We start from the raw sequence: 16563 nt of genomic DNA, 5'->3' as shown, positions 1-16563 counted from the left end.
CGGCTCTNATTGGGCTGCATANCCAATCTCAGGGCAAATTTTTGGTCCCTCCTAAACAACAATTAGATTTTTTGGTGATGAGCGAGTGATTACATCTAATTTTTAAAGAATAGTCAACAATNAAAACATTTCTTATGAAGTATAGCTTAACTTAGATTTTTGCTCAACCTTTGTTATNACTTATCACTTTATCAGTAACAAACAAGATGAAGACAATCAAGTTAGTTAGTACCTCGATAGTTTTATCTAAACGAGCAAGACCCTGTTTATTCCATCCTTTTTTCCGTACACAGACCGTTTTTAGAACTATCCAATTTTCCAACAGACCTCGGACCCGACCCGAAACTCCCAAATCCACGTGGCACTAGACCCACCACTAACCGCGAACCTACGCCAAATCCCTGTCTCCTTTCCTATCTTGCCGCCACGTACTCCCTCTCTCCCTTTCTAGTTTTGACTATCCCCACTCTCTCTCTCTCTCTCTCTCTCTCTAAACCAATTCAACTCCAAACCTTCACCAGAAAAAGATCAACGCTTCCCTGCGCCCAGTCCCCGTTTTCCGTCGCCGGAGCCCCCACCATCAAACCAGGTACCTCACTTTTCCCATCTCTCAATTCCATCTGCTTTTGTTTCATATGAAAACGTCAATCTAGAACTGTATCTAGGATTTGTCATTTCTTTGCTGAATAGTTACAGTTTCATTGAAGATTTGAGTTGAGAGACTAAGAGGGTGTGTGTGTTTTATTGTGATTTGTAAAATGGAACCAGGGTTGTGAAGTATGGACAAGTTCAACTTAACTCAGCTGGGTAACTTGGGTGAGAAACTGGTGACGAGTGGAGCTCAGATGGGTAGGATGGTGAGTGGAAAAGTGAAGGAGATTCTGCAGACGCCGACGCCGGAATCGAGGATGATCGACGAGGCGACGTTGGAGACGATGGAGGAGCCGAATTGGGGGATGAACTTGAGGATATGTGCAATGATTAATAGTGAGGAGTTCAGCGGGTTTGAAGTTGTGAGGGTTATTAAGAGGAAGATTTCGGGGAAGAGTGTGGTGACGCAGAGGCTGAGTCTTGACTTGTTGGAGGCGATTGCTATGAATTGTGAGAAGGTGTTTTCGGAGATTGCGTCCGAGAAGGTGTTGGAGGAGATGGTTAGGATGATTGAGAATCCGCAGACGGATAATGAGAATAGGAGGAGGGCTATGCAGTTGATTAGGGCGTGGGGAGAGTCTCAGGATCTTGCTTATCTACCCGTGTTTCGTCAGACTTACATGGTGAGCATTCTTTGATTTCTTTCTATGTCGTTGCATAAAGCATATCTTGTGTGAGACTTTAGCTAGCTGGTATTTTTCTATGCATCATTGAATTACATCAGTGTTTAGGAGTTGATTGGCCCTTTGAACCAGCAGCTATGGTTTTTCATAGATAAAGGCTATGTTATTTATTCTGGGGCTGAAGAACAATTATTCGTTGCTGTTTCTCTGTTATGAGTCTACGGAAGTTGCACAAAGCATTGCGTATGCTTTTCCTTTTCTGATCAATTTATGACTTGACCTCCCAGTTTTACATTCATATGGCCTAGTATATAGTTCCCCGCTTTGAAGATGATCCATAATGTGGTCTTCTTGATTGATATAATGATTTTTAGTTTACATCTACCCATGAAATCGCCTTTTTGATCTGCATACCCTCTCCTAAGGTAGAGTGACATTGTACCAAATTCCTCATCATCATTTAGCTTATTATGTTAGGTCCGTATCATTTTGTTAAGTTTCTGGCCTGTCTTCTGTGGACCATGGAATTTTCTTCTTGTAGTAATCTTGGTTTTCATCCATTGAAGTAATATTTGATGTCCTTATTATATCTCTGGGTGTTATACAGACATTGAGAGAAAGAGGAGCACGTCCAGTGGCACCAGAAGGGACTTCGCCCTCGTTGCAATCTACCTTGGAATCATACATGGAAGAGCCTATGCCTCCCCCGGAAAGATACCCTGTACCAGTCACAGGATTTCATGATGCAAGTGACCGTGAATTTCGCTATAACTACCTATCAGTCGAGGAAAAAAAAGAATGTCTTGTTGTAGCTCGCAATAGCCTGGAGTTGCTGTCTAGTATTTTGAATAGTGAAACAGATCCGAAACCTTTGAAGGTGTGTTTCTGACTTCTCTGTGGAAATCAATACTAATTCCTATATATATATATGTGTGTGTGTGTGTGTGTGTAAATTTCTCTGGAATCAATACTGAGATAGAACTAAGTGCTTTGCTTCCTTATCACTGACAAATTTCTATTCTAAAGCATCCGGATATTCAAAATACTTTTATAAAATATTATTGAAGAATACATATCCCTTGTATATAAAAGGAAGATAGAAATAATATAGGGCAGGTTGAAGAATTTTCATGTTCCGTGCATTATGACTATGAGCACAGACCGTAAGGGAGAGCGGTTGTAATTCTTCTATGGCTAGGTTTGCCTGTACGCTGTTATCCTATATGATTATATATTGCATGATAATAATTCTTCTAGATAGTATTTGACCTTTCCTACGATTATTTTTCCATATTTTACCTAATCCAAAGATCAACTTGTGAGCGGAAGATGATATGTAACTTGGTGGAAATGCTTGCTTGATTGCAGGAAGAACTAACGATGAACATGCTGGAAAAGTGCAAGGAGTCTCAGCCTGTTATTCAGAGGATTATAGAAACCACTACTGATGATGAAAGTATGCTCTTTGAGGCTCTATATCTTCATGAAGAACTTCAACAAGTTATTTCCAAGTATGAGGAGTTGGAAGCTTCCCAAAACTCTGGAGGCCAACAGCTTGAAAATCCGGATGCCACCAGACCTGAGGTGCCAGAAGTGCCGGCTCAAAATCATGGAGAACTGCCAGGAAACTCAAACCCCCCTGAGCGTGAGGATTTAGATGACATCCAAAACCGTGGCGGTATACTGCCTGAATATTCCATTTATTCTGAAGTCATCCCATCTGCGCCTGTGGGAACTCCTAGTGAAACCAAAATAGCGGATTCTGTACAAGACGGCACTTCGTCTAGCAGTGAAAAAGTTGGTCATTGATGAAGCTTCATCCATCCAGATGACTTCTTACTAGCAGGATATCCTTGTCCATTAGGAGTCTCTTTCTTTGATTGTTGTTCAGAGTAATTAACCATTCTGTAATCATACTCGGTACTTTTTAAGCATGGAATGTGGACTTCAGGTGGGGGCAAAACTATTTTGTGGAAGCTGTCTCCATTCTATAAGCCCCTTCTGCTAAACTCTTTTTATGTATGTGCATCTTGCTACTGTCTTTTTCTGTTTTTCATTTTCAGATGAGTAGTTTCTTTGCCTTACTTGACATGTCTATGTACCGTTCTCTGGTGTAGTATATGTTCTGGATTCTCTCCTCACTTATATGCCGGTTTCTCTTCGCTTTCCTTGTTGGAAATTCCCGAGTGCAAGAACCGTACCGCAACGATATAAAGACGTACTGTCATTATGAAAGTAGAATGACAACTTGATTTGTTCCCTATTCATAGCCTTTGCCTTGGTTGCACCTTTTTTGTGATGTTTTTTGTTAGGAAAGTCAATTGACCATGGTAATTTTTTTCTTCATAATTTTTTTTTTTGAATAGAAAAGCCCATTCTTCATAATTTTATATTATCGCAGTTTTATTCTGCAGTTTACAAATTTCATCTCCCGCCAATCCCCTACTTTCCAGTTTCCCCCCAAAGCTCCTTGACATTCATCTTTCTAGATCTCGATTTGGGTGGATCAATAAAGACAATAACCATCTACGCTAAAATTAAGATTATATATTGATTCTCCAAGTAATATTAAATTACAATTTTTTATTGTGATATGATTCTATAATCTAACATCATATCATATAATCTTAACAATAATTTAAGTAGCTATTGATCCCCTTTTTAGATTCATTCTTCATTGATACACATTATTATGAGACTATTGAAAGTTCATAAGAGCTTGTTTTTTGTTTTGATCAAACAAGATTAAAGTCAGAAAGGTAAGAAACTAACTACTGAATTTCCACATATTGAATTCAGACAAGAAGAAAAAAGTAAAATCTTGACCCAACTAGCGGCCAAAACGAAAATAAAGAAAACCTTAAGGACTAAACTGCAAATAAAAATAATAGCATTCTCTTGCCCAAAGCGAAACGTTTCGACTCTCTACTAAAGCGCTCACTCTTTGCGGTCTCCTACTTTTTCTCACTTCGAAAATGGCAACTCAAATCACCAACCCTCCCTAAAATTCCCCAAAACTCCCCCAATCTCCCGCCAATTCCCACCTCAAAATCCCCAATCCCCTCCTCTCCGCCTCCACTCCTCCCTCCCCTCTCGCCGGAAACCTCCCCTCCTCATCTCTCCGGCCACCCCTCCCCTCATCTCCTCTCTCCTTTACTCCGCTCAATTCCACCTCCTCCCCAAACCCTAGCTTCGATTCAAACTCCCCGAAACCCTAAGCCATGCCGTCCTTCATCTCCCAGGGCAAAATCCACCGCCTCGAGCTCGAGAATTTCAAGTCCTACCGCGGCCACCAGGTCATCGGCCCCTTCTCCGACTTCACCGCCATAATCGGCCCGAACGGCTCCGGCAAGTCCAACCTCATGGACGCCATCAGCTTCGTCCTCGGCGTCAAGACCGGCCAGCTCCGTGGGTCCCAGCTCAAGGACCTGATCTACGCCATGGACGACAGCGAGAAGACCGAGAAGGGACGCCGGGCGTTCGTGACCTTGGTTTATCAGCTTGCCAATGAGTCCGAGATCCAGTTCACCAGGGCCATCACTAGCTCCGGCGGCAGTGAGTACCGCATCGACGGCAGGTCGGTGACGGCGGATACTTATACTGAGAAGCTTAAGTCGTTGGGAATTCTGGTCAAGGCCCGCAATTTTCTTGTTTTTCAGGTTGATTTCGATTACTTGATACTCGTAATTTAGCTTTTCTATGTCGAATTGTTTTCATTGATTATGCTTTAGGGAGTATGTTTGCTAAGAAGCAGAGGTTTTGAATGAGAATAGAATGAGAAGGTACATCAATGACATTTATTGGCCACACCTTGCGTTAGTTAATTATTGAATATCGAAAATGTCTCTGACGCCAATTGCACATTTCGTTTGCGAAGTTGAAGGTGTTGGGTTAGGTAACGTAAATGTCTTGCCACCCATTGTTGAATTCAGGCTCTGTGTACTCTTATTTGGGCACTCCGGTGTAGTGACGCGTTGGAACATCTTTATTAAATTTGGAAACATGTTCATCCAAACCAAAATTAAAAGGGAAAAAACGAGAATTCACAGAAGTTGCTAACCGTGCAATCTCTACTCATTTGCATTATTTTTCATAGACAAATAGATGACTGCTGCTTTTATGGTGACTTTGATGTTTGCATATCTTGGCAGTAACCGGGTCACTTTTAATTACTGATTATTTCTTTCTCCGTAGGGTGATGTGGAGTCCATTGCCTCTAAAAATCCTAAGGAACTCACTGCACTGCTTGAGCAGATCTCAGGGTCAGATGACTTCAAGAGAGACTATGAAAAGTACGAAGAAGAGAAAGGCATAGCTGAAGAAAAAGCAGCACTTGTTTATCAGAAAAAGAGGACCATAGTAGCGGAGAGGAAGCAAAAGAAAGAGCAAAAGGAAGAAGCTGAGAAGCATATTCGCCTGCAAAATGAACTGGTTTGTACCTCAACGTTCTTTTTCTATTTACATACATATACACGTACTTGCTGTGTGTGTGTGTATATATATTTATACACATACTTGGTCCGTGCTTACTGGTTAATGGTTACATATGTCTATATGCACACAATAATATGCATATGTTGTATATTATGTTTATCGGGGTTGTTCGTATGTCTATCCTGCTTGTTTCAATTATCCGTGTTGGGTGAAATTATGTAATTAATTGTACAAGTGCCTGCATGAAAGATATCATGTAACTTTAAAAGATATTGTAGATACTAGGAACTCACTTTCAGGAAAGAGGGTCTCGCATATTGCATTTCCCTTTTATCTCTTTTGCACGCACACACGCAAATACGCACACACTATGAATCTTGCATCCACATGGTTGTGTGCATTCACACATGTAGATTAAATCTAATATAGGATCTGTCTTTAATATATCAAACTCTTATCCCTGTAGACTATTTTGGTATTGACGTTTTGTTTCTTTTACATGCTCAATAGGTGTATGCTCCTGTCTTTGAATCTTCTGCTTAAGAACTTTGATTCTGTGTAATACTAAAATCACATGTATTCTTTCTTGCAGAAATCTTTGAAGAGAGAACATTTTTTGTGGCAGTTGTTCAACATAGAAAGAGATATAACAAAAACGACTAATGAGCTTGAAGCTGAAAAGAGAAACCGTGAACAGGTTATGCAAGAACTAGATGATTTTCAGCAAGAAGCAACCAAAAAGAAGAAAGAACTCAACAAGTACTTAAAAGAGATTGCCCAATGTGAGAAGAAGATTGCCGAGAGAAGTAATAAACTCGACAAAAGCGTGAGTTTCTTTGCCTTGGACAGAAGATTGAAATTTCATTGATAGTTGTGTCCAATACCATGAGTTTCATTTTGCTTTTTTGTTACTGAGTTGGTCTCCGTTAGACCCTCAAATGACCGAGGCTTAAGAGAAGTTATAACATAAATCTTTACATTTTTACTTATTATAGCGAAACCGTGTTCGTTCAACCTACATATATAATATAAGAGTATCTGACTGTCTCGTATAGCTGCTGTGGGTGAATGAACGGGTCCTTGTGAATTTTTTTCCGTTATATTGCTAGTTTTGCTGACGTTCTAAAATAAATGGCCTTTACTTTTCTGTAAATATAATTGATCTTATGCTTGATCAAGAGGACATACAGTGAATTGTTTGATGTGGTTTCGTATTTGTAGAAACCAGAGCTGCTGAAACTGAAAGAGGAAATGTCTCGTATAAATTCAAAAATCAAGAAAAGTAAGACTGAGCTTGGTAAGAAAGAAAAAGAAAGGGAGAGACATAAAGAGGAAATTAAAAAGCTGCAGAAGGGCATCCAAGATTTGACCACTCAACTAGAGGATTTACATGAAAAAGGACGAGACGGTGGTGAAAAATTACAGTTAGACGATACTAAATTGAGGGAATATTTTAAAGTGTAAGTGTTTGGTAATCTCTGTTTAATTTTATTACTGCATCTCAGTGTGATGATAGTGTCCCATTCCTTACGTTTTAAAGATGAAGTTCTGTTTCTTTAACCAAAAGCCATGTTACTTTTCAATTTTGAGCTGAGAATTGAAGTCAGTTTCCTGCCTACCTTTCGATCTTCATGAACTTTCTAAATTACCTTCACTGGACCATATAACTTAGGATTTAGAGGCTCTCCTTGATAGGCTTTGTAAATATTAATGGTATGCTGATGTCACAGGAAGGAGGATGCTGGGATGAAAACTGCGAAGCTAACAGATGAGAAAGAGGTTCTGGATCGGCAACAGCATGCTGATCTTGAAGCTCAAAAGAATTTGGAAGAAAATCTTGAACAGTTGAGAAGTAGGGAGAGTGAACTGGATTCACAGAATAAGCAAATGCTGACAAGGCTGAAAAACATTAAAGATAACTCTGCAAAACACAGAGAGGAAGTAAAAAGTCTGAATAATGAATTGCTTGTGATGAAGGATAAACATCAGAATGCCAGGTTATTCAACTTGCTTGTATGCTTGCTTTTTTTTATTTTTATTTTTTAAATTTATGCTTTTTAAGAGTCATTCATACGTTCTGCTAAGGTTTTGGCATGTGTTGCCTGGTGCTTCTCATTCCCCTTTATTCATTTGATTAAATTTCTCCATTCTTTTCTCTTCTTTAGGTTGTTATTTACTTATTTTACAAGACACTAGCAAAATGTGATGATTTGTATGTTTACTATTATCCTTTTTATGGATATACAGACAGAAGTATGAAAATTTGAAGTCAAAAATTGATGAATTAGAGAAGCAATTACGTGAACTGAAGGCCGATAGATATGAGAATGAGAGGGATTCCAGGTTGTCTCAGGCAGTAGAGACTCTCAAGCGCTTGTTTCAGGGTGTCCATGGTCGCATGACTGAACTCTGTAGGCCAACACAAAAGAAGTATAATCTTGCTGTCACTGTTGCCATGGGAAAATTTATGGATGCAGTCGTAGTTGAAGATGAACAAACAGGAAAGGAGTGTATCAAGGTGATATATGTTCTCATCTTTTCGCTCTTGTAGAATGCTTACACTAGCTTGTTAAGATTGCCTTCCTTATTTCATTGGTAAAATTAAGATTTTAAATTCTCAATTTTTATAATGATTATTCACATCACAGTAGTTGCAAGGCAATCAGAATAAAAATAAAGAAAATAGATTATAGGAAAATCAAGAGATTTAATTTTTTTTCTTTCTCTTATCCTGTTTGAGTCTGTTGGTTTTTTGTGTGTTTGAATATTGAAATATCTAATGATACGGACAGTTTTATTGATTACTTGGGGTACCAATGTGAAATATATGTTGACAAAGTTTGAATATTATATCATTCATGTGAATGCGGTTCTGATACTGATCCTTGCATTTCTGCAGTATTTGAAAGAACAAAGGCTTCCTCCTCAGACATTCATACCTCTCCAATCTGTTCGTGTAAAGCAAGTAATGGAGAGACTGCGTAACTTGGGTGGTACTGCAAAGCTGGTTTTTGATGTTGTTCAATATCCTTTCATCATGCTTTCTTGAGAGCAAAAATTCAATAATTCTTTGTCATGGTTATCATCTTACGGTACAGTAGAGATCAAATAAAATCTATGTGTTATTTTCTTGATATTTGCTTCTACAAAAGCCTACATTGGTTTAGTGTCCAAACTTTTGTTTGTTCCGAACTCTGTAGTTGAAGATTTACATTTTTGTGTAATCTTGTTGGTGTTTGTCTGCATGCATGCATGTCTGTGTGAAAAGGATGTGTGTAGTGCACATTGTATAGCTCTTTATTTGTATGCATAGAAATAGGCAGAGATGTTATGTGTGATTGATCTATATACATAACTACATATATTTTTGTGTGTGTATATATATGTTGTATTACATTTTCATGTTTTCCATCATATGCAGTAAGAGAGTATCTTTGATCTGGGCCGGTTAGTGCTGCTAATTTCTGGTGCATTATTGTTTTTGGGTAGTGGAACTCTGGTTATCGAAAACATATATTTTTCTAGAAGAAATTATGGAACTTTTAAATAACTAAAAAAATTGAACAACTTGTGTTCTATTATAGACTTGCATTAGGATCCCATTATGTGTTTTATTCTTGTTGATTTTTTTAAAAAAAATTATTTAATTCTTTTCCCTTTCAACTTGGATGATTTTCTGTTCTCATTCTTTTCTTCCATTTATGGCACAAGTTTTCTTCATGTAACTCATCATTCCTCTGGCTTTCTCCCACAAAGAGTTTGAGTATAATCATCCAGATTAGTATCGTCTCTGCATTTATTTAGATGGAACATGTTAATGCATAGAAGCACGCTCACACCTTCATCATTTCGTGGTTAGCTATTGTTTTAGATCATCCTCCTGATCACTATGCTATGTACTGTCCTTGATGTATGTTGCCTGTATTCCTTGTATGTTTTTCTGTTTGTAAGAAAACTATTTTCTGCATGAGAATCTACGAAGAGGTGCTATTAGTTTGTCTACTTAACAACCATACATTTGATCATGCCTTGGAGAAGGCTATTCTCTTTGCGGTTGGCAATACTCTCGTTTGTGACGAACTTGATGAGGCTAAGCGCCTAAGCTGGAGTGGTGAGAGGTTCAAAGGTAATGCGTTCAACTTTGTTATCGTTAAGTATCTGTGTCAGGCATGTTTTTATTTAGCCAGCATCTAACTTTTTTTCTCTTTCCCCCTTTAATTAGTTGTAACTGTTGATGGAATTATGCTGTCAAAATCTGGCACAATGACTGGTGGTACCAGTGGAGGAATGGAAGCTAGGTCAAAACAGTGGGATGATAAAAAAGTCGAAGGTGAGTTTTGAATTGCTGTATTGTCATTTGAATTTTGGTCTGGTAATTTTTGATGTGGTTTAACTGTTTGTTGTTTAGGACTGAAGAAGAAGAAAGAACAGTTTGAGTTGGAGCTAGAAGAGCTTGGGTCAATTAGAGAGATGCAGCTAAAAGAGTCTGAAACAGCTGGCAGACTTAGTGGGCTTGATAAGAAAATCCAATATGCAGATATTGAGAAGGTAATTGCAAGGATTTACTTGTATCTTTTTTTTTTCACTCCTATTCTACAGGTAAGGTAGTTTTATATCCATACCCAGACACCAAATCTAGAAGATGCAGGTTGAACTTTGAAGCTGTTTTATGTCTGGTTGTGTCACTTGTGTGTGGTTTATCAAATAAGATGAATTAGACTTGATGGGAAGGGTTGGTATTGGTCTTTTAATTATAAAGTGGAGATGAATGCTATTTATTCTATTTTAGTTTTTCCTTTGTGCTTTGGGTGTGGGAGGGTGGGTGAATAGTTTTTCAGTCTTTTACTTTGATATATCTTAATTAAGCTAAACATGAGGTTCCTTCTAGTGGATTCAAAACTAAGATGAGTTTTTTCACAGAAAAGCATCAAGGACAAACTTGCAAATTTGGCGCGGGAGAGGCAGAACATAAAAGAAGAGATTGATCGTATCAGTCCTGATCTTCTGAAGGTATTTCCCTGATTACTGTTTTCTCTAGCTTATTCTAGCATTTTGTTTCACACAGCAGTTTTAAAAATGATTGCAGCTAAAACAAGCTGTAGATAAGCGGAGCACAGAAATCAATAAGCTTGAGAAGAGGATAAATGATATTGTTGACAGACTCTACAAAGGCTTTAGTAAATCTGTTGGGGTAGATAACATTCGTGAGTATGAAGAAAAACAACTCAAGGTTTCCCAATCTATGGCTGAAGAGAGGCTTAGTTTGAGTAGCCAGCTATCAAAATTGAAATACCAGTATGTTCTTCCCTATATTTTATCTTTTGTCAATTTTACTGTTGTATGTTGGTAATTATTTTATTTTGGGCATACAGTGGAATGTGAGTTGTGTATATTATGTTGGACACATGCATGAATTATGTGATATATAACTTGATCATTGATTCCCACACTATTGTATGAATGTGCATGCATTTATGCATCTTCAAATTGTGCTTTAACATTCTGATGAACTACAAGTACTTTGACTGAGGAAACAACCAACTACAAGTATTGGGCCAATTAGTCAGTTGGTTTTCCTCGCTCCCCACCATATATTCTTTTTGATGTGTCTTGATCATCTTTAAAGAACGCTGTCGTGTCTATTATCACACGACTTTTTTAGAAAGCAGTGATCACTAAAGATGAGAGATGTTTGACGCTGTCCAGTTACAAGTTCTTTGTAGGGCTGTAAAGTCTTTGAAAATTTTGTTTTAACTTTTTAGATTGACCACAGGTTCTATTGAAGTACTCAAATATCAAACCCAAACAATCTGCCCAGTTTCACCACTATTGTTTCTGGTGTACTTGTTGTATGACAGCTTTGGCACTTGCTCATATTTTATGGTAAAATACTGGTCTTTGTTTGCTTTCAGGCTAGAGTATGAGCAAAATCGGGACATGGCTACACGAATTGAAGAACTCCAATCATCTATTAGTAATCTACAAAAAGATTTAGAATGGGTTCAAAAGAAAGAATTTGAAGCCAACTCTGCAGCTGAAAAAGCCTCTGCTGAGATTGAGCAGTTGAAGGAAGATGCACAAGGTATGATAAAAGTTCGGCATGGTACTGTATTTTTTTTGGAGAACTTAAATTCTCAGATTTTAGGCCTTGAGCGCGGGACTTGATCTCATGGTTGTTGTTCTTTTTCTGTCTTTTTCCCAAGTTGTTCAAACGAGTCGCAAACCCACTTTATCCTTTCTTTTTAGTTCATAAAGTTGTATCTCTCACTATTAATGTAGAGTGGAAATCCAAGTCGGAAGGGTGTGAAAAGGAAATTCAAGAATGGAACAAGCGGGGTTCTACTGCTACAACAAATGTATCCAAACTTAATCGACAGATAAATTCTAAGGTTGGCATTTGGTTTTGTTTGCGACACTTCTGTACCATGTTAATTTGAATCCCTAAACATTTTTTTCGTGCCTTACAGGAAACTCAGATTGAGCAGCTAACATCTCGGAAGCAGGAGATAGTAGAAAATTGTGAACTTCAGCAAATAAGCCTTCCTATCATCTCAGATCCAATGGAGACTGACTCCTCCACAACGGGCCCAGTATTTGATTTTGATGAGTTAGATGAGTCTCTATTGAGAGATAGGAGGCCTTCTGAGCGGGAGAAAGTCGAGTTAGACTTTAAGAAACAAATGGATGCCAAGCTATCAGAAATAGAAAGAACAGCTCCCAATTTGAAGGCCATGGACCAATATGAGGCTCTACAAGAAAAGGAAAGAGATATAACTGCAGAGTTTGAAGTGGCCAGAAAAGAACAGAAGCAAAAGGCTGATCTGTTTAACTCGGTTAAGCAAAGCAGGTATTGATTGCTTTTACACTGCTACTGGATTGTCTAATTATCATAATGTAGTTGACTATACATGATTGCACATTATTGGGTTTCGTAAGACAAACTTTATGGATAGAAACTAGTAATAGGAATGGTCAATGTTTACTGTCGACAGAAAGTGAAAGAAATCATCACGTAAGTGACAAATATGCCCACTACGCAACTGATTTCTATTTTTTCCCTGACATTTGATTGTAATGGTTTATTTGGTCAATGCAGGTATGAGAAGTTTATGGATGCCTTCAACCATATTTCTAGTAATATTGATAAGATATACAAGCAACTGACGAAGAGCAATACACATCCACTTGGTGGGACGGCATATTTGAATTTAGAAAATGAAGATGATCCATATCTACATGGCGTCAAGTACACTACTATGCCCCCAACAAAGCGCTTTCGAGATATGGAACAATTATCTGGCGGAGAGAAAACTGTTGCAGCATTAGCATTACTGTTTGCCATACACAGGTATATGTTAATCATATATAGTGTTTACCTTTAAAGACATCCAAGAACAAAAGATTCTGGGTAGGCCTTGCAGTAGATACATAGAGCACATGCTTCAATAGTTATGAATATTTTTGGGTGGGGATTGTGGAGTTTCTGGCTTTTGGTCTTCCTTTCACCAATATGTACGCTGTTCCACTACGAAAGTTTTGTTCTAGTTTTTGGTTTCTACTCTTTTACACTGTAGATAAGAGCCTGTAATTAATTGTTTTTCCACATTTGTTTTCATGAATGCTTCAGCTATAGGCCTTCGCCTTTCTTCATACTGGATGAAGTTGATGCTGCACTGGATAACTTAAATGTAGCAAAAGTTGCTCGATTCATCCGTTCAAAGTCTTGCCAAGGAGCCAGGGTTAACCAGGATACGGAAGGAGGCAATGGTTTTCAGAGTATTGTAATATCTCTAAAAGATAGCTTCTATGACAAGGCTGAAGCTCTGGTTGGGGTTTTCAGGGACGCTGACATGAGGTGAGCATCAGACAAGAATTTGAGCACGTCACATGGTTATATCTTGAGGATTTATATTATAGTTTCTTAACGCGCTAATTGTGCTGCTGTTATTGCAGTTGTTCCAAAACCATGTCATTTGACTTGACTAGATTTCGAGAGGAGTAATGCAGCAGCTCCCAGTCTGCAGTTGGATAATGACTTGTTATATAGATACAGATCAATCATTTCACATCCCATTTCACTGTAAATATGATTACAAGATTTCAACGGCCGTTCAGGTTACATTCTTTTCATAGGCATGGAAATCAGCAGTTAGGTTTCGCTGTATTAGGATGTAAAAATCACTGCTACAGGTTGTGAATTAGTCAAGGAGGACAAGATAATGCATCGAACTTCCCAGAATGTAGAGGATTAATCTCAGCCATTGTCTCTTTTCTTTCTCCAGCAACCATCTGTTTAGTATTAGCTTGTAAGTTGTTCCCCTTTTCTTTCGTTCTTCTCATTCTATTGTCAATGCCTCCCATACCAGGACAGTGGAGATCAGTTTGTGACCTTTTTTGAGGACAGATGGTGACCTTTGCAAATCTAATAACTTGAATAACTTGTTGCACCTTTACGACATAACACCGTTTCCATGGTGTTGCTTTTGTACAATTGTGTTTTTCTATCTCTTTTTTGGAGATGTTCTTAGATCCCTTATCCCAGCAAGGCAAAATTTTGACTTGGACAGTGATTCTTGCACATTGTTAGGCAACGAGTTGGATTAAGGGTTTAGTGTTGAAACTCAAATACTAAATTTGACTTGCATTTGGAACCTAATCTATTTACAACAACCACTAATTGTATGCCAGCCAAGCCCGATGAATTGGGGATAAAAGTTTAAAACACTTGTAAAAAAGCCTGTTCCAATCTCACCGTTAGTTACTACGATTGTCCAACCTAAATTTGGCGCCAGGCCTTTCTTGAGCTTGAGGTAATAGAGAAAGGAAAGATGTAAACTTTTTGTGTTCGTCGTTCTCAACTCCCCATCATTGAATCCGAGCACCACCAATATTCAGTTTCCCCGGAAACTCTGAATGCCGGGGATTTCAATCTCCTCTATATTTGACAATGGGAGATGAATGATCAGGAGACCCAAAATGAAAAATGAAGCTAATTACCAGGGCAGAGAGCAAGAGCTTGACTCGCCTCTGGGAAATTATGATCAGCCTAATGACTACATCTTGGAAAGCCCCCGGGAATTATGTCCGGATAGTGATGAAGAAGATGTTGAACGTAGAGCTATAGAGGATGATGAGGAAACCAAAGCTGCTTCTGCGTCAATGAAGAAGAAGAAGAGGAAAGCCTTGATGGAATTCCGGTGCAGAGTTGAAGATGCAATTATGGGGAATTACATTCTCGGAAAACCCAGCAGAAGGATTAGCCGAAATGAAAGCTTGAGGCAGAAAGAACAACTCAAGGAGATTACCCTATGGGGTGTGCCTTTGTTGCCAAGCAAAGGCCATCAAGGCACTGATGTTTTGCTCCTCAAATTCTTGAAAGCCCGGGATTACAAGACCAGCGACGCATTTGAAATGCTGAAAAGAACCCTGAAATGGCGAAAAGAATTCAGGACTGATGAAATTCTGGAAGAAGATTTAGGAGTCTCTGGTCTTGAAGACGTGGTGTGCATAAATAGTAGAGACAAAGATGGCCACCCTTTGTGTTACACTTCGTATGGACCTTTCAAGGACAAAGACTTGTACAAGAAAACATTCGGGTCTGAAGCAAGACGCCAACAGTTTTTGAGGTGGAGAGTTCAATTCATTGAAAAGGGAATCAAGAAGCTCAACTTCAAGAGAGGGGTTGATTCGATGGTTCAGATTACGGATTTGAAGGATTCCCCAGGCCCCGATTTTAAGGAGCTTCGTTCGCTTAGTAGCAAAACTCTGCTCTTGTTACAGGACAACTATCCTGAGCTCATTCAAAAGAATGTAAGTAGCAAAACTCTGCACTTGCTAATTACAATGTGGTATATGTTAATTTCTTGCTTTCCACTGGCAGATTGTTATCAATGCTCCACTTTGGTATTATGTGTCTCATGTGCTCCGATCAAGGTTTCTAAGTCACAGAACTAAGAAGACGTTCATCTTTGCTAGATCCCAAAAGGTTACAAAGACCCTTCTCAAGTGAGTGAGATTACTACTCAAAAAATTGAAACTATCCAATTACATTAGTATCTCATCCGTGTCTCTAATACACAAGTTACTTTGCATGGAAATGATTATGAAAAAAAAGGTTCATAGAACCAGAAGAACTCCCAGTTCAATATGGTGGCCTCAAAAGAGAGCAAGATGATGAGTTCACACCAGAGGACAAAGTATCTGAGCTCATAATCAAAGCAAACACAATCAACTATATTGAAATTCCAGTTGTTGAGGTACTAATTCTCGTCATTAATCGCGTGTTTAATCGAATGATGAGTTGAATCTTGTTGTTAACTAATAATTTTCATTTTTTGGGGTGTTTTCATTTGATTAGGGTGGATTGACAATGGTGTGGGATCTAACTGTGGTGGGATGGGACGTGTTGTACAAGGAAGAGTTCCTTCCTGATGATGAAGGGTCGTACAACATTCTAATCCAAGACAAGAAGAGACTGCAAGGAGAGAGTGTGAGAAACTCCTTCTACTTTAGTGAACCAGGGAAGATATTCGTGACCTTTGAGAACTGGAATTTCAAGGACAGGAGAGTTCTTTATCGGTATAAAGCCAAACCCACCATTCCCATGTACAGAACAAATAGATAGCTCTGCATGCACGTAGATACTTCACTACTAGTTATTGTGGAGCTATATATATTACGGATTTCTGCTAGTAGTCTATAACTAAAGGAAACATTAACGTACGATAATCGATGTTTTGTTTAGCTGTTAATTTGAACCTTATTTTTGAAGATGATACAAGAAAGTATGGTTTATATATATATATATATATATATATATATAGTAGTANANCATATGTTAGTTTTTACTTTTTTT

General features: G+C 38.4%; 3 protein-coding genes across 3 annotated transcripts; all 3 read left to right on the top strand.

The window, feature by feature from the left end:
* Positions 1-480: 480 nt before the first annotated feature.
* LOC101313563 lies at positions 481-3333 on the top strand. Its single transcript, XM_004289901.1, has 4 exons — positions 481-589; positions 769-1274; positions 1882-2151; positions 2643-3333. The coding sequence occupies exons 2-4, from the start codon at positions 780-782 to the stop codon at positions 3081-3083; spliced, it is 1206 nt and encodes a 401-aa protein (XP_004289949.1). The 5' UTR covers positions 481-589; positions 769-779; the 3' UTR covers positions 3084-3333.
* Positions 3334-4240: 907 nt separating this feature from the next.
* Positions 4241-14271, top strand: LOC101313265 (structural maintenance of chromosomes protein 1A-like). The gene is made up of 18 exons (XM_004289900.1): positions 4241-4933; positions 5469-5705; positions 6301-6534; positions 6930-7168; positions 7439-7705; positions 7956-8226; positions 8608-8732; positions 9725-9834; positions 9931-10038; positions 10117-10256; positions 10629-10718; positions 10795-11003; positions 11621-11790; positions 11988-12097; positions 12176-12555; positions 12805-13056; positions 13336-13563; positions 13662-14271. Exons 1-18 carry the CDS (start codon positions 4496-4498, stop codon positions 13708-13710), a joined length of 3657 nt encoding a protein of 1218 aa, XP_004289948.1. The 5' UTR covers positions 4241-4495; the 3' UTR covers positions 13711-14271.
* A 413-nt stretch (positions 14272-14684) lies between these two features.
* Positions 14685-16332, top strand: LOC101300883 (patellin-4-like). The gene is made up of 5 exons (XM_004292164.1): positions 14685-14905; positions 14969-15518; positions 15589-15713; positions 15823-15964; positions 16066-16332. Exons 1-5 carry the CDS (start codon positions 14685-14687, stop codon positions 16330-16332), a joined length of 1305 nt encoding a protein of 434 aa, XP_004292212.1.
* Positions 16333-16563: the final 231 nt, after the last annotated feature.

This window comes from Fragaria vesca, linkage group LG2 (genome assembly GCF_000184155.1).
Source record: "Fragaria vesca subsp. vesca linkage group LG2, FraVesHawaii_1.0, whole genome shotgun sequence".
NCBI lineage: Eukaryota > Viridiplantae > Streptophyta > Magnoliopsida > Rosales > Rosaceae > Fragaria > Fragaria vesca.
The sequence above is the reverse complement of the archived record's forward strand: the minus strand, read 5'-3'. Positions and strand labels throughout refer to the sequence as shown.